General features: G+C 43.6%; 2 protein-coding genes across 2 annotated transcripts in view; one reads left to right on the forward strand and one right to left on the reverse strand.

Moving 5' to 3' along the window:
* Window positions 1-5047: 5047 nt before the first annotated feature.
* LOC306779771 (uncharacterized protein) lies at window positions 5048-7420 on the reverse strand (the record flags this gene model as incomplete). The annotated part of the gene is given in 7 exon segments (XM_079271774.1): window positions 5048-5107; window positions 5110-5115; window positions 5218-5390; window positions 5483-5606; window positions 5969-6081; window positions 6687-6782; window positions 7362-7420. Coding segments are annotated over 7 exon segments (612 nt in total). The 5' UTR covers window positions 7402-7420.
* Window positions 7421-8571: 1151 nt separating this feature from the next.
* usp32 (ubiquitin specific peptidase 32) overlaps window positions 8572-18648 on the forward strand; it is a 54088-nt gene continuing 44011 nt past the window's right edge. Inside the window, exon 1 of the mRNA XM_079271684.1 lies at window positions 8572-8708. Coding sequence (XP_079127810.1) covers window positions 8651-8708 — 58 coding nt within the window. The 5' untranslated portion in view covers window positions 8572-8650. The remainder of the gene's footprint in view (window positions 8709-18648) is intronic.

Consider the following 18648-nt stretch of genomic DNA (forward strand, 5'->3'; position numbering starts at 1 on the left):
GTAATGTTGGAATTGCCGGCTTGTGTTGGCTAGCCGTTAGCCTAGCCCGGATACCTCCACGCTTTCCCCGCTTTTGCTTCCTCTCGCACCGCTTGCGATGTCTCCTTACCGGGTGGGGGTTGACACAATGGGGGGAGCAGAGAAGTCCCAGGCTGCTAAGATCCACGGAGAGTTTGGCTTCCAAGTTGAAGAAAGTTGTACTTTTTCCAAGAAGAAACTCACGGCTGTATTGTTGTGTTTTGCGATATAAGTCCGTCGGGCATGACGAACACAGCGGCAGACTAGACAAACTAGACGAAAAAGACGAAAAAGACGAAAACACTGTTTTTCCGGGACCGCGAGGGGCCGCTGCGACTGCTCGCGCCGCCAACATGATCTAAACAGGGCAGTATAACTCATAGTTCCAGTGTAGACAGGGCAGTATAACTCATAGTTCCAGTGTAGACAGGGCAGTATAACTCATAGTTCCAGCATAGACAGGGCAGTATAACTCATAGTTCCAGCATAGACAGGGCAGTATAACTCATAGTTCCAGTGTAGACAGGGCAGTATAACTCATAGTTCCAGTGTAGACAGGGCAGTATAACTCATAGTTCCAGTGTAGACAGGGCAGTATAACTCATAGTTCCAGTGTAGACAGGGCAGTATAACTCATAGTTCCAGTGTAGACAGGGCAGTATAACTCATAGTTCCAGCATAGACAGGGCAGTATAACTCATAGTTCCAGCATAGACAGGGCAGTATAACTCATAGTTCCAGCATAGACAGGGCAGTATAACTCATAGTTCCAGCATAGACAGGGCAGTATAACTCATAGTTCCAGTGTAGACAGGGCAGTATAACTCATAGTTCCAGCATAGACAGGGCAGTATAACTCATAGTTCCAGCATAGACAGGGCAGTATAACTCATAGTTCCAGTGTAGACAGGGCAGTATAACTCATAGTTCCAGCATAGACAGGGCAGTATAACTCATAGTTCCAGCATAGACAGGGCAGTATAACTCATAGTTCCAGCATAGACAGGGCAGTATAACTCATAGTTCCAGCGTAGACAGGGCAGTATAACTCATAGTTCCAGTGTAGACAGGGCAGTATAACTCATAGTTCCAGCATAGACAGGGCAGTATAACTCATAGTTCCAGCATAGACAGGGCAGTATAACTCATAGTTCCAGCATAGACAGGGCAGTATAACTCATAGTTCCAGCATAGACAGGGCAGTATAACTCATAGTTCCAGTGTAGACAGGGCAGTATAACTCATAGTTCCAGTGTAGACAGGGCAGTATAACTCATAGTTCCAGCATAGACAGGGCAGTATAACTCATAGTTCCAGCATAGACAGGGCAGTATAACTCATAGTTCCAGTGTAGACAGGGCAGTATAACTCATAGTTCCAGTGTAGACAGGGCAGTATAACTCATAGTTCCAGTGTAGACAGGGCAGTATAACTCATAGTTCCAGCATAGACAGGGCAGTATAACTCATAGTTCCAGCATAGACAGGGCAGTATAACTCATAGTTCCAGTGTAGACGGGGCAGTATAACTCATAGTTCCAGCATAGACAGGGCAGTATAACTCATAGTTCCAGTGTAGACAGGGCAGTATAACTCATAGTTCCAGCATAGACAGGGCAGTATAACTCATAGTTCCAGCGTAGACAGGGCAGTATAACTCATAGTTCCAGCGTAGACAGGGCAGTATAACTCATAGTTCCAGTGTAGACAGGGCAGTATAACTCATAGTTCCAGTGTAGACAGGGCAGTATAACTCATAGTTCCAGCATAGACAGGGCAGTATAACTCATAGTTCCAGTGTAGACAGGGCAGTATAACTCATAGTTCCAGTGTAGACAGGGCAGTATAACTCATAGTTCCAGTGTAGACAGGGCAGTATAACTCATAGTTCCAGCATAGACAGGGCAGTATAACTCATAGTTCCAGCGTAGACAGGGCAGTATAACTCATAGTTCCAGTGTAGACAGGGCAGTATAACTCATAGTTCCAGTGTAGACAGGGCAGTATAACTCATAGTTCCAGCATAGACAGGGCAGTATAACTCATAGTTCCAGTGTAGACAGGGCAGTATAACTCATAGTTCCAGCGTAGACAGGGCAGTATAACTCATAGTTCCAGCGTAGACAGGGCAGTATAACTCATAGTTCCAGCATAGACAGGGCAGTATAACTCATAGTTCCAGCGTAGACAGGGCAGTATAACTCATAGTTCCAGCGTAGACAGGGCAGTATAACTCATAGTTCCAGCGTAGACAGGGCAGTATAACTCATAGTTCCAGTGTAGACAGGGCAGTATAACTCATAGTTCCAGCATAGACAGGGCAGTATAACTCATAGTTCCAGTGTAGACAGGGCAGTATAACTCATAGTTCCAGCATAGACAGGGCAGTATAACTCATAGTTCCAGCGTAGACAGGGCAGTATAACTCATAGTTCCAGTGTAGACAGGGCAGTATAACTCATAGTTCCAGCATAGACAGGGCAGTATAACTCATAGTTCCAGCATAGACAGGGCAGTATAACTCATAGTTCCAGTGTAGACAGGGCAGTATAACTCATAGTTCCAGCATAGACAGGGCAGTATAACTCATAGTTCCAGCATAGACAGGGCAGTATAACTCATAGTTCCAGCATAGACAGGGCAGTATAACTCATAGTTCCAGCATAGACAGGGCAGTATAACTCATAGTTCCAGCATAGACAGGGCAGTATAACTCATAGTTCCAGTGTAGACAGGGCAGTATAACTCATAGTTCCAGTGTAGACAGGGCAGTATAACTCATAGTTCCAGCATAGACAGGGCAGTATAACTCATAGTTCCAGTGTAGACAGGGCAGTATAACTCATAGTTCCAGCATAGACAGGGCAGTATAACTCATAGTTCCAGCATAGACAGGGCAGTATAACTCATAGTTCCAGCATAGACAGGGCAGTATAACTCATAGTTCCAGCATAGACAGGGCAGTATAACTCATAGTTCCAGCATAGACAGGGCAGTATAACTCATAGTTCCAGTGTAGACAGGGCAGTATAACTCATAGTTCCAGTGTAGACAGGGCAGTATAACTCATAGTTCCAGCATAGACAGGGCAGTATAACTCATAGTTCCAGTGTAGACAGGGCAGTATAACTCATAGTTCCAGCGTAGACAGGGCAGTATAACTCATAGTTCCAGTGTAGACAGGGCAGTATAACTCATAGTTCCAGTGTAGACAGGGCAGTATAACTCATAGTTCCAGCATAGACAGGGCAGTATAACTCATAGTTCCAGCGTAGACAGGGCAGTATAACTCATAGTTCCAGTGTAGACAGGGCAGTATAACTCATAGTTCCAGTGTAGACAGGGCAGTATAACTCATAGTTCCAGCGTAGACAGGGCAGTATAACTCATAGTTCCAGTGTAGACAGGGCAGTATAACTCATAGTTCCAGCATAGACAGGGCAGTATAACTCATAGTTCCAGCGTAGACAGGGCAGTATAACTCATAGTTCCAGCGTAGACAGGGCAGTATAACTCATAGTTCCAGCGTAGACAGGGCAGTATAACTCATAGTTCCAGCGTAGACAGGGCAGTATAACTCATAGTTCCAGTGTAGACAGGGCAGTATAACTCATAGTTCCAGTGTAGACAGGGCAGTATAACTCATAGTTCCAGCGTAGACAGGGCAGTATAACTCATAGTTCCAGCATAGACAGGGCAGTATAACTCATAGTTCCAGTGTAGACAGGGCAGTATAACTCATAGTTCCAGTGTAGACAGGGCAGTATAACTCATAGTTCCAGCATAGACAGGGCAGTATAACTCATAGTTCCAGCGTAGACAGGGCAGTATAACTCATAGTTCCAGTGTAGACAGGGCAGTATAACTCATAGTTCCAGCATAGACAGGGCAGTATAACTCATAGTTCCAGTGTAGACAGGGCAGTATAACTCATAGTTCCAGCATAGACAGGGCAGTATAACTCATAGTTCCAGTGTAGACAGGGCAGTATAACTCATAGTTCCAGTGTAGACAGGGCAGTATAACTCATAGTTCCAGCATAGACAGGGCAGTATAACTCATAGTTCCAGTGTAGACAGGGCAGTATAACTCATAGTTCCAGCATAGACAGGGCAGTATAACTCATAGTTCCAGTGTAGACAGGGCAGTATAACTCATAGTTCCAGTGTAGACAGGGCAGTATAACTCATAGTTCCAGTGTAGACAGGGCAGTATAACTCATAGTTCCAGTGTAGACAGGGCAGTATAACTCATAGTTCCAGTGTAGACAGGGCAGTATAACTCATAGTTCCAGTGTAGACAGGGCAGTATAACTCATAGTTCCAGTGTAGACAGGGCAGTATAACTCATAGTTCCAGTGTAGACAGGGCAGTATAACTCATAGTTCCAGTGTAGACAGGGCAGTATAACTCATAGTTCCAGTGTAGACAGGGCAGTATAACTCATAGTTCCAGCGTAGACAGGGCAGTATAACTCATAGTTCCAGTGTAGACAGGGCAGTATAACTCATAGTTCCAGTGTAGACAGGGCAGTATAACTCATAGTTCCAGTGTAGACAGGGCAGTATAACTCATAGTTCCAGTGTAGACAGGGCAGTATAACTCATAGTTCCAGTGTAGACAGGGCAGTATAACTCATAGTTCCAGCGTAGACAGGGCAGTATAACTCATAGTTCCAGCGTAGACAGGGCAGTATAACTCATAGTTCCAGCGTAGACAGGGCAGTATAACTCATAGTTCCAGTGTAGACAGGGCAGTATAACTCATAGTTCCAGCGTAGACAGGGCAGTATAACTCATAGTTCCAGCGTAGACAGGGCAGTATAACTCATAGTTCCAGTGTAGACAGGGCAGTATAACTCATAGTTCCAGTGTAGACAGGGCAGTATAACTCATAGTTCCAGTGTAGACAGGGCAGTATAACTCATAGTTCCAGCATAGACAGGGCAGTATAACTCATAGTTCCAGCATAGACAGGGCAGTATAACTCATAGTTCCAGCATAGACAGGGCAGTATGGGACTGAGTGGCTTTCAGTTATTTTTCTCTTCCGGCTCGTCATTGGTGAGGTATTTAATGTGTGTCCACACACACACCATATCTGCAGAAATAATACAATTAACTCGGAAATTTGGGCAGCAACTATTTCAACACAGCTTCAACTTTTGTCTACATGTTTGTGCTCATCAAAGGTGATTCCTACCTCCACTGATAGAGCCAGCAGGCGACCTGCAGCCAGCAGCACGGTCCCCAGAGCCTGGATCCAGAGAGGCAGACCCAGCCAGTGGGTCAGTAAACCCCACCGACACCCATAGAGCCACAGGGGGAGGCCGTGCAGCCCGCTCACCACCCATGTGCCAAGAGGTGTTCGAAACCCTAACAGCAGCAGATACACAGTTCATGAAATCTTGTGATGTATCTTGAGCTGCACATCAACATGAACGTATTCACAGTGGCAGGCTTGTTACCGTTTGCCATGACGGCTTGGATGAATGGAGGGCTGGTGATGAAACTGTTCTTCCAGTGGTCACTTCTGGCATTGTGGTTACACACAAACACACACCACTCCAAAGCAGACACCAGCCAGCCCCACTGCAATAGGACACAGAAACATTTAACACCATGCTGTGCAGGACACCTCTGCTTAAAATAACCTTTACACACACGGCTGAGCGTACCACGTGGGTGTTCTGCTTGATGTCACAAAAACCAAGACGGAGAACAGTAAAGGCTACTGCTGGTGCAGCAAGGATTAATGAGGATTTATTTCTTGGCAGATACTCGGCTCCTTTGTACCAGCTGTATGCAATCATTTCATGTGTAGCTACTGTAAATCGAAGGTTCATTCTAAACGATTCATTTTCTGATAATCGTATAGGAAGCTCACAGCCTCATGTGAGCACTTGGTGTGCATGTGTATACTACACTGTTTGTGTTGTGTGTTCTGCAGCCACCTGAAAAAGCAGACTCCACAGCAGGCCTCTGCCCAGGTTGTCCACCACTACGTCCAGCCAGGCTCCAAACCTGGAGGTCTGGCCCAGCCTCCGTGCCACCCAGCCGTCCACTCCTGCACAGAAAACATCATCACATACTGCAGACACAATGTTCATGTCCTGTGCACTCAGCAACTATTCCTCCTGGCGAGGCCTTTTGGGGTTATGAAACAGGACGCAACTACACCTACATGCAAAACCTTAGACTCTGCTCTACACTCATTCCGTCTCACTGTTGGCATTTCATCAATAATACCTTTAATCAATCACACCACTTGAGTACCATAGGCAGGCATGCCGCTGAGTTAGCATGCACAATATCAGAGACCTAAACAGAAACCATAAGGGTATGTGGCTGTGATTAATGTCATAACACCTGCCATTTTTAATAATACAGTCTTAAATTGGTGCAGAACATCATCTACCAGCAGCACAATAGGCCGTTTCACAGCAGACATGTTATCACAGCTAAAGCACAGTTGTTGCTAATAGCATTAACAATGTTGTGTCCAAGTGTCCCAGTAAGACATGACAGTGAGACATTTATTATTTATGTTATTAGTTACACCTGTGGCTGTATTTTATGTTCACTGAACAATAAGAAAGTTCAATACAACATTGGTTCGACTGGAATGTACTGATGCCAGAATAAACCAGTGAAAAGCCTCAGAGCCTTTACCATCAAGTGCTATGTAGGTTGAGTAAAGAGGGACAAAGACTGCTGGTGTCTCACAGGAAGCCCATGCAGCAAACACAAGGCCGATCCTAACGTAACCTGAAAGAGACAAATACACAATACATACACAAGGTATTAGGACAGCCAGGTGAAGGAACTCTTCAATTCAGTGGCAGACATAGAGCACTTCCTAAACCCAAAGGTCAGTTCAAATTAATTACGGTATCATCAGGGACATCTTTCAGTGTCAATGACCTGCCAATCATCATCGAAATAAAGGCTACTATACTATACTATTCTATACTATCATATATTATTCTATAATATACTATACTATAATATACTATTATATAATATACTATGTTATATTATACTATACTATAATATATTATTCTATAATATACTATACTATAATATACTATTCTATAATATACTATATTATATTATACTATTCTATACCATAATATATTATTCTATAATATACTACAACATACTATACTATAATATACTATTCTATAATATAATATACTATACTATAATATTCTAGCAGTCTGGCTGCTATGTTTAGTCGGCTAATGGCCAAGTAACCCGGGTTGTCATGTCACAGTGACCTGACAGTCCCGCACATAACACAAATATAAAATAAAATGTCTTCAAATTCAACCAAATGTGTCTCACCAATAATATTCGGCCAGTACAGCAGAACCTGGAGTCCCATCTCCGTGTCAGTTGAGCGGGACAGCTGTGCCTTATCCCGGAAAAGAAAATAGAGAATGCAACCTGCTTTGTAAGACGACTTATCGAGGCATCAAAACGAGCTCACGCACGTTATGATGAGATACATTCATGCTTTCAGTCCCGCGGCTTCCACGAGTTGCTGAAGTCAGCTCGGGCAGCTTTGTGTGGTGCTGCGCGCGCTGTCATGTTGTTCACGCCAACTACGGCTAAAGGTGACGTAGGAAGCGGGCAAAGCTGTCTTACGAACAAGCGTAACGCCAAACTCCATTCTAAAACATGGACACATAGAAGCACCTGCCGCAGAGGAGGGCAGCATTAAAACAACATTTAACATGAACGGTCCACTGAGGACCAGTAAATGTCTTTTTTTACATTTAAGGATTCATTTTTGGCCCTTAGTGTCCTTTTGGTGGAATAAAATAGAAGACGAACAAATGAAACAGTTGAAATGTATTGAAGGTGTCGTTCGTGTGTTGGATACATGCGGAAGTCATGAATATAATATAATACTATTATAATATTTGATGTTCTATGTCAAGAGTGCTTCGCCTGTGAGCCAGCCAGCATCAAACTGGGACATTTAAAATATATATATATATATAGATATATATATATAGATGGGCCCAGTATAAAGAGAAATTACGGTATTGTATGTGCAATTGAATTAAACTGCAACTTAATACATCATACAAACTATAAATCAAGAACACGACATACTTCCCTGGTTTCGGTGCTTGTTCCTGGTTTACGTGCCAAGCTATACATCCGTGGTACCACTAGAGGTCGCTGTGGTGGACGTATAGATGTAAACTAGCGTCGTTTAGCAGAGTAGCCACAAGGTGGTGCTACCCGCGCTTCTTTACAACCTTTACATATACGCACATATATTGACAGCTTGGTGTGACTGACTGCGCATTAGGAGTCGAATGCATTTGACTCATAATCGCGAGAAAGAGGGGAAGCACTTCATGAAGTATTGATGGTGACATAAAGACGTTTGTGTCTGGCATGCTGAGTGTGTTTACAAGCGTCCGGAGGCGCTGATCAACTGACCTGTAGAGTCAGCTCACGTGACAGTATGGAGGCGTCGCTGAAAACATTCACCCGTTCACCACACACACACATCAGCAGCAACCCACTCCACAATAAACGGATACGGCGACAAAACAATTGTGATCAACTCAGTGCGCAGCGTTTATTTATCCACATCGCAATGAAATGAGGGGAGCATGGGGGCCAAAGAGTCGAGGATCGGATTCCTGTCGTATGACGAGGCAGTCAAGAGAGGTAAGCCGAAAAGCAACGGGCTAGATTCACCTCAGTGGCGCGAGCTTAGCTAACTGTCAGCGTTTAGGCTAGGCCGGTGCACAAGAGGACAACGTCCTGACTTCCCTTTTAAAATCTAGAGGTTTTAGTGGCCATGGTTGTTTGATAAGGTAGACCCCTTTCAGTAAAATAACACACTGGCTCCGGAACCACCACGATATATGAATACATTCGGCATAGCAAGATGTCGGAAAGCCTCACGGAATTTAAGTACATGTTGAGTTTAACAATAGCTAAGTCTATATTGTCTGCAGTCTCCTTCCACCAACACGCACTTCGGGATGCAGTAGGAAGCGTTTCCTAGTAACGTGAATTACAGCATAACGCTAAATATGTATCTTAACGTCGTTATATGGATTCTGTTCATCCCGAACCGGGTTATTCTTCCGAGCAATGTGGAAATGTTACTGACTGGTACTTTTATGAGGAGTCTGCCTTCTGTTACAAGCAAGGTCACGTAAAACTGTCAGATGTTTTGGACTATGCTTGGCGTGACGTTCTGGCCATATAGCTACCAAAGCGTTGGTAGAGGCGCTAGTGTCGGCTGGAGAGGGATGGGCTGACTGACAGTAGCGCTATTTGGCAAAACAGTTGCGCAAACAGCCTCGAATGTGTGCTCACTTTCTAGCTGGACGACAGAGCTAGGCTGAGTGGCACACCTACAGTGTGCCACTCAGCCTAGCTCTTATCACTTTAGGTAGCTAATGTTGAATACTGCTAATGTAGCGTTATGTGCTGCAACTAGCTGAGTTAGCTTACTTGTCTACTAGCTAGACAGTTAGCTGGGTCGCTACAGCTAAGTTCCCAGAGGGACGTGCCTCCAGACCAAGTCTGTGTGAGCCTTCGTCTGTCGGATTTCAAACCCAGCCGTGTGACATGGCCAACCTTAATCGTCAATGTTTGTGCCAGCGGACTGTCAGGTCGCTTCCACTAATGTACACGTAGTAGTTAGCAAGCTGTGTAACGGTAGTCAGGGCGTTTGGCTGAACAACAAACAGCTATGCTTCACATTGCCATTGCTGTCGCTGCAATTAGTTGCTTAAAGTCGAAGTCTGGACATTTTTCTTTTTTTTTTTCCACTGGGGGAGCCCAAAACATATGGTAGGGTCTCCCAGACCTGTATATACCGCAACGTCAAGTAAAGCACAAAGCTGGGTAACTGTGTAACTGATGCATGTATCGTCTGAGTGTTGGTGCACTTGTGTAAGATGTGGGTGAGCATTTATCAGGAAGCACGGCGGATATCTTATCCCTGATCCCCTTCTTGTTGCACTTTACTCCCTGGGTGTCCTGTAGCTGACCTTTGCCTGCCTTGACTCCAGGCTATGAGAGGCTGTTACACATCCATCCAGGCCACCGCCATCTTAACCAGGGCTCTACAGGGAAGTTAGACAGACCTGTCCTTTGCATCCATATTTATTTCAATGATAAAGGTGTGCAACTTAATTTCAGCCAGGATTCTTCATAGTTTTACCACTGAAGCCTATGTTTGAACACACCTCGACGTATTGCCGGTTCTATAGCCTAAATTGCATCTTTTCAATATCGGCTCCTTGTGGTGGTTTGGACATTCCTCAATTCCTGAACACACACACACACGGGCGGTGGAATTATCCAGCCATCCAGCCTTATCTGACCAGTTACATGGCAACATTCCTAATTCCCACCAAGGGCTCGACTGCCGTAATGATGAGGTCAGTTTTCATGGAAGCTCAGTCTAGCAGGATAGTGGGCAGGGGACCTCCTGGGTGAGAGGTTAGGCTTAGATGTGTTCCTGCAGTAGGCTAAACCCAGGGTCGAACTTCTTTCAAGACTACATTTGCAGGGTTGATTATGCAGTCTCTGTTCATTTAGTTTCTAACCGCGACATGTGTGATTGCTAACATATGCCTAGAGTGAGAACGGGGATTTAAATTTTTTATTCGAGAGATATTCATGTCCTCTTTACAATAAAGAAATGGATAATATATGAGAAAATCATATAGAACATAATCAGTGTGGCTGCTTAAAACACTGGGTACCATAAGGTCATCGTATCGTCACACTGATGCTGAATAGCCTACTTCTATGAATTGTATCAACCTGTATCGGCATACAACGGACTTCTTTAGTGACGCGCTAACACAGGTGGTGGATACAGGAGGCTGGAGGCTGGGCGTCTACGTTTCAGAGGCCAAAGTCTGCTTTCTTTTTAAATGGTGGGATGACATTTTAATTTAATAGCTGTGGGCATCTGACTGTGCTCATTGTGGCCTTCAATGTACGTTCAAATAATAAATGATTGGTCAGGAATCAGGAAGCCTTGATAACGTTGTGGTATTGTGAAATGATCCAGCAGGCCAGTTTTATTATGTGCATCAAGGTTGATGTTTAAAGGAATCTCCTTTTTAAAATGAAATTGACTGTGTAGAAAGAGTACTTCCTGAAGTAGCCTGCCCTTTACGCTGAGTATACGTATATTCTCAGGGCCCCACTAATCCATCTTTTTTCTATAATAAAGAAGTTGCTGGGAGACTTGAAGCCAATCTATGGTAGAGGTGAAATAAGAATAGAATATGAAGGAAAACAGAGAAAATATATCATAATGCTAGCCGGAGCGGCTGCTGGAACTGATGGCGGCCAATCCAGACAGCCTGTGATCCAACCAGGCTCTCCGCAGCGAGCTACGAAGCGTCCCAGGGTCGGCTCTCCGCTAAAAATACGTGCTGCTTAGTCTATTTTAGAAGGTGCCGCTCGAGCTGGGCAGCATAACTAACTGGCACAGTGTGTGAAACATAGACATGAATAATGGGACTTCTAACAGTATTAACTTTGTCGTCAACAAAGTAGGAAATAATAACAAACACATGTTGTCTATCAATTCCATTCTTTAAAAATCATCTAATTTATTCATTTCAATTATATCTGGAGGGCAAAAACGTTGTTCTGGCACAGTTCATACCGTAAATAATTAATGACAATTACATATTTATTTTTTCAGGACAAGTGAATGTGTGGTCGTCTTCTGCTTTGTTTTTTTTTATTTGAGTGCAATTATCTTGAACGACATAATATGATCCCACACTGTTTGCGTAACTGTTTTCTGAATTTACAATTAAATGGTGAAGCAGTTTTAGTGTTTTCTTGTCTCTCTCACTCACACTCTTACACACACGCACACATGCGTTATGTTGCTTGACAATAAGGATTGCCCACTTGCCCCGTGGTAAGTATGCCAATTTGGGCCAGTAAATCTAGCAAATTACACAGAAAAAAAGATTAAACGCAGTGATTTTTCTGGAGCTGGATGTCTGGAGTGAAAAATAAATATAACGTTGAACCCTGTAGGCCCTAGCTGAAATGTGTATCTGTTTGTATTGTTAGAGCTGGGGAGGATGTAAAAGGATGCATGTCTTTAAACAGGCTGTATATCCCATGTGTTCATACTATTCAGGCTCTACTTTATAGATGTCAGAGAGTCCCTGGAACACCTTCACCGGCCAGTTGAACTTGTGTGGTTGACCACCACATAGTTTGGTAAAGCAACAGTCACGGTCATCGCTCTAACTCGTCACCTGAGGACTGCAGGGCCTCGCATTTCTTATCGACGTCGGCGGGCTTTATCAGCCGAGGTGATAGGCCGCGGCTTTGCATTCTTACCTTGTGCTCTCTGCTTTGCGGATGTAGATTGGCCTAATGCTGCCACAAAGGCTTCCAGTATGCTGTTTGCTATGTAAACATGGCCGGCAACTTTCATAAATCAATAACGCATAGTCCTAAACCTTCAGTATAAGGAAAGGAGCACAACAAGGGTGTGTGTTGTCTGCTCTCCTTTTCTCTCCTCACAACAATGCAGCACACCATATGGTGGAGCCTCGACTAAAAAATACAGAATACTACCGTAATCTGAGACAACAATTGTCCAAGTGGCTAAGCTATTGTCTGTAAGTATTATAAAATACTATATTATAGGGCTGTCACAAATATTCTGAATCTAAATATGTACTTGCATAATATATTGTCCATTTGAGATGATGGACTGTGAGTCTAGGCTGTAGTGAGCTACCGGGCTCGGCGTTTCAGAGATGGAGAGAGAATGTTGCTGGTATATTAGCTTAGCATTTAGCTAACCTCCTCACAGGCTGCCACACAGAAGGCTCATCTATTGGAGAGATGGAGAGAAATGTTGCTGCTAAGCTTAGCATGGCGACGCCAGTAAGCCTAGCAGCGGAGGGCTGGCTACTTAGCCAGCCATGCTTCCACGTTGTCATTTATCTGGCGATAGCAATGTAGCTTTCCTGCACTGTGACAAGAGTGTGTGGGTGAAGCATTAAGTTGTTAAATTGTACTCATTTAGTAGCTGGCTCGTTTGCCAGCTCCACAGATAGACACGCTAGCTAGCTGTCCTCTCCAAATCAAATCATATTGTCACGCATGGACACATTTAACCTGCATTTAACCCACCTTCGTATTAGGAGCAGTGGGCAGTTTGGGTGTACGGTGCCTTGCTCAATGGCACCTTGGCAGTGCCCAGGAGGCGAGCTGGCACCTCTCCAGCACCCAGTCCATGGTCCGTCTCCACAGACGGAGCTACTGCCACCCAGAGCTCCCATCACGAATCAGCTGTTCCTCTTCCAAAGTGAGCTACAGGACTAAATAGGTGTGAGGACTTTATTCTGCTTAGGTGCCTCATCATATTGGTTGTGTTGATGTTGCGCGTAGCTGTGAGGCTCTCATCGGTTTCACCCTTATTGTAGCTCCCATAACAGCACCCATGGTAGCTTTGACTTGTCATAGTAGGAGGAGCACAGATGTTACCAACAACATTAACGATGGCTCTGTTCTAATCAAGTGTCCAAGTAAGCCGTGACAGTGAGCCAGCATGCATCATACAGGACCCTGAAGCTGAAGCAGCTACTGCCTAGTCCCAGTGCATGCAGAAAACATTGACATTTGCTCGGTAAAAACAGTAGGATAAATACACAAAGAGTCCATTTCATTCCATCAGTTTTTTTTCCCCCCAGTTTAAAAGCTCAGTCACACTGGACCAATCAGTCAATACCCCATCAGTCATTACTCAGAGTTAAGTAAGGCACAGGTTAGCCACAACACAGCGCCACTGACCTGTAAAATAATGGCATGACAGGGGAATGGGAATAATTTGGTTTGATTTTGAAACTGAGAATTTCAACATTTTAACGTCCTTTGAAAAGACACCTAATTGCATTTTCCCCAACTGTCACTGGACCGCAGGAAAAAAAGAGTCTATGCTGAACCAAGGGCATAGTAGTATCACAATGAGTAAATAGCTTTGTTCTATGTTGTTTTTCTCTTTCCAACCCCATTCAACAGCATCCTCATGCTGAATGTTTGGCGTCATGCCTGCAGGTGAAGTGAGCTTTTTAAGAACAGCACTCCCTGTATGTCTGTGCCTGCAGCTTCTGTTGACCATGACTAAAAGGTTGCCGGGGCTCATGTGAGTTTAGTATTTGCTTGCCTCTCCAGACGCCTGGTACTCCCTGTCCGAGTGTTTCCAGTCTTGCTGGTAGCAGCAGGCGAGCACACCCGCTTTATATTTCATAGGACAACAAACATTGAGTGACAGCAGGAGGCTTTGTTGGCTGCTGCTCTGCTGCCACGATGATGAAGTCAGGTGGTCTAGCACTGAAAACCTGCTGAGACAGACAGACAGACCGTGGGACCCAGAGACACCAATGGAGACTCATAGAAGAGCTAAGCATGCATTGCTGTGTATCTGCCAATAACCATTGTGTATTATGTTCCCAGGCTTTGTCTGTAAACTGTGTGCGGATGGAGAGTGTGTTGGTGCAGTAGCAGAAATCAGACCCATTGTTTGCTCTGCATTGAATGGTAACCATTGCAGTTGATGCAGCCCAGTGTCCAATAACACCCCCATTGCATGACAGCATCAACAATACACAGTGTTTTCTATAATGTGGACGCTTTGTTTTCCTCCCCGTTGGTCCGTCTAATTGTAACAATTGAGCTATTATCTGGTCGGACGAGGCTTTTCTTAATGGGCTGTTTTGATTTTCAGTAGCGGTGCCTTGAGATGTTTCTGTCTCACTTGACTGAAGTGAAACAAGAGCCAGCTGAGACTGTAGTCATCAACCCCCGCTAAACTCACAAGTGCAGGGATTTAGTAAATGCATGATTATGTTGAAAATCCATGGAACAATGTTTGGAAGGAAGAAATTCATTTCATAAACGGTCATGCTGGGCCATTGAAGTAAAAAACAATAATTACAGAGCCAGGGGAGGGATGTAATATTCCAAGTAAACATCGGAAATTAAAGTCACAAATCTACGAGATGCTCTGATATTCTCAGCGATTAAAATGGCAAATCTATAAGAAACTCCGTTTAGCCGTTATTCTGGTGAGGATGGCGTCTTAGAGAGGGGAAGGTCCTGAACGACGTGAACGTGTTTTCTTTCATGTTCTTTCTGTGTTATTTCTTATGAACACAATGCTGACTTTGGTATGTATTGTACTTAATCCTCATGCCCTTTTATTTACCTTTTCTTTAGCCAATGGGTTATGAGATGAATCCTAAAGGTTGCTGTTTCCGATGTCCTCACTCTGAATGAGGATTAAGTCCTGTATGATACATATGAGCTGTTGAAATCCAGTTGTAAGACGTATCGCGATGTGGATGATTCTGTGTCGCTGCAGTGACGGAACATAGTGGGGAATTGGTTTCATGTCGGCTCAGTGTGAGTCTGTCGTGCCATTCACTGTCGCTTGTTTCTCTTCTCTCTGTTGGTGTTTCACCATTCAAACCATCGGTCTGATAACTTGATGCTCTCGTTACCAACATTAACTCTGTTTCAACGATGTTGGGCTGAAAGAATCGTGTATCAGGCTGAAATTCAATTGGTGGTGTTCTGTCGACAGATGCAGTGACTTAAAACAAGTAAGAGTAGAAGAGCTCGGAGTAAGGGAAAGTCTTATTCATGCAGTGTAACATGCCACAGACATTCAGGAAGTCTGTGTTCGAGCTGCATTGTGGATTACAGCACACCTATAATGTTCTGTTTATGGAGTTGGGTCACACAGTAGTATTGAAAAGGTTTCAGCTTTGTATTTCACAGACTGTTGTAGTCAGATTTTTGAGTTCAGGTAGCTTGTATTATCATGGAGATCGTTAGTCATTCAAGTTTACCGGTGAAGATTTATACACAATAGATTGGTGGGGTTCTCCAGGCACCAAACGACTCCATCTGATTCCGATTCAGAGGGCTACGATGCCGTTATGAAACCATTATCAACTCTTCTTGATCCATCAAAATGTTTATATACATGATTTATTGATGAATCACTGTTTATCTGCTATTTGTTATGATTCACGATTAAAAAAACAAATGAATTTACCTCATCCTTCCCGAGTCAGGCGGGAGAATAAGTGAAGTGCTTCCATACGTTAGTTTTCAAGGCAACATCGATCTCCGCACCACCTCTGCACTTCTGGTTAGATGATAAAACTGTATTTCGTTGTCCTAGTACTTGTACTCTGTGCAATGACAGTGAAGTTGAATCTGAATCTGAACAAGATTTTCATTGTGGTATGCCACACAAAGATGTGTTCTCCACACAGCTTGAGTCATTGTGGTGTTTTTACCAGCAAGGTGCTGTCCAGAGATGTCTTTGTCGTTGTTCTCTGGCTGTGTGCACATCCTTGATCCTTGACTAGTTAGTTTACAGCCTCCAGATTAGAACAGTGCCCAGCTGGTAACGGTGTTAGTGTAGCGGCCACAGTCGGTACGGACCCATGCTGGCTCAAAAATGTTTTTTTCCCACACAGTTATTTAAAAAAAAAAAATGAACAGCTGTGACATGATTGATACAATAGATCCACTCAAATTTGAAGTCTAGAAGAGCCATATCAGTAAAGCATTTTTGTGCCATTTGAATAGAATAGAATTTAGACGTCTCTTCATATCCGGGAAACAAATACTCAATTTCAAATGTAGCTTTAAGCCGTTCCACACTCAGCATGGATTTTGTCTAAAAACTTAGAGACATAGATAGGGCCTTATAAAACTGGTATCTTCCAAAATAACTTAATTCTACTGCATTGCAAGTCAAACATATCCTCGATACCAAGTGTCAGTCTGCTTCTGCTTTGCGTAAAATGTTCTTAGTCACACGATACAACATGATGCTAATGCACTTCATGTTTTTCACACCGTGAAACAAGCCTTATGACTGACTACTCTGTGAACCTGTGCTCTCCAACATGTCCCACAAAATTCAACAACGAGATCTGTGAATTATTCGTGTGTGTGTGCGATCTAAATATGAAGCAGGTGGTTAAGCAGCTCGGCTGGCTCTTCCCTACCATCACCTCTGAAGCTCACTAATTAACAGGTTATGTCTCACTTGTTACTTTTTTACAAAAACTGAGCTGTAAAAAAACAGCACATGATTATTTGAGGGGTGGAGTGCGGGACTATTTCCTGGTTGGGTGCGATTGCTTCCTGGAGTCCTGTTGTCACTGTGAGATTGCCAGGCAGCAAGAAGAAACCTTTACGCTTCTTGGAAAAAAGGGTATTTCCCAAAATTGTTAGAGTATTCCTTTAATGCAGTTACAGTAAACATGTTCCCTCCAGTGTCACGTGCTTATTTAGTCAGGAAGTCTTACTGTTAAAGAAGCCCAGTCGTGTGGCTGTAAGCTCCTGAGGTGCTGCGCCCTCCGGACTCACCTGGTTGACGCGCTCGCTGCAGGCTAAACTACCTGTGAGGTGTGGTGCATTCGACACATCACAGAGACCTTTGTATGATGATCTGTAGCTCATTTATTCTCGTCGTGGAAACAATTTACACGAAAGCCACTCTTTCCCACAATGCAGTAAATGTGTAGCGTATCGCGGTCAAAACCATTTGCCCTTCCGGGGTCAAACACCTGACGAACACAGCAATTACAGGACTTATACACCTGAGCCCAGGACAGGAATACAGCGCCACCCAATGTACAAACAAAGAAATACAGTGGTAATTATAATCTCAAATTTGGCTCGAACACTTACAAAGCCTCACTCCAGGCCTCGCTAATCTTTACTGACAGGAGAAAAGCCTGAATAGCTACAGACACATTCAGTCTGCACTTACACCTCTTTTGATGCTTCACCGGTCATATATCTTCCACAATATATTAAATATATGAGATAATTGGGAGAATTTTTATAAAGCTCCATTGTGAAAATAGATAAAAAACAAATAATAATACCCTCACTATCAGCTGACCCCCTCATTTTGACAGCTCTATTCAGTTCAATTCCCACCAAGTCCTCATTAATCCTCTATTACATCAATTCTGTCAACACCAGCGTCCTGTTATTGTTTCCTTTATTTGCTTAATTTGCTTCTTCAGATCCCTTTGTTTGTAGTGTAGCAGTAGATTAGGTTAGGACGAAGGTTTTGGAAGAGAGCGCAGCAAAATACAAGTCATGTATTTGAATGCCAAAAAATAAATGATTCATGGAGCCGAGGGCATTTGATTTGGCTTTTTAAAGCCAACTGACTGACTGAGTCAAAGGGAAACTGTTGAGTCTCTGCTAGAGTAACGTCTTACAGCTGTATGAATGGTTACTGTGGAGAGAATAAAAGGTCACAAGGCAAACCAAGGTATACTTTGTAAAAGGTGTGTGTGTCTGTTCCTGTCGAACCCTGCAATCAAATCTTGACTGTTATACTCAAGGTTACATTCAGTTTTGTTGTTATTTGGACTTTGGAAGATAGAGATATTTGTTGAAGTACACCGTTGAGTAAAAACTATTAATGATTTCATTTTTTAAGTATCTGTAAACCAGAAAGGCAAGGCAGTATCGTTTTTGATAGAGGAGACAGCACGGCGGTGCTGTGAATGAAAGAAAACAAGTCAACTTAGAAGCTTATAGAATT

Source organism: Melanostigma gelatinosum, assembly GCF_949748355.1.
Source record: "Melanostigma gelatinosum genome assembly, chromosome: 7".
Lineage (NCBI taxonomy): Eukaryota > Metazoa > Chordata > Actinopteri > Perciformes > Zoarcidae > Melanostigma > Melanostigma gelatinosum.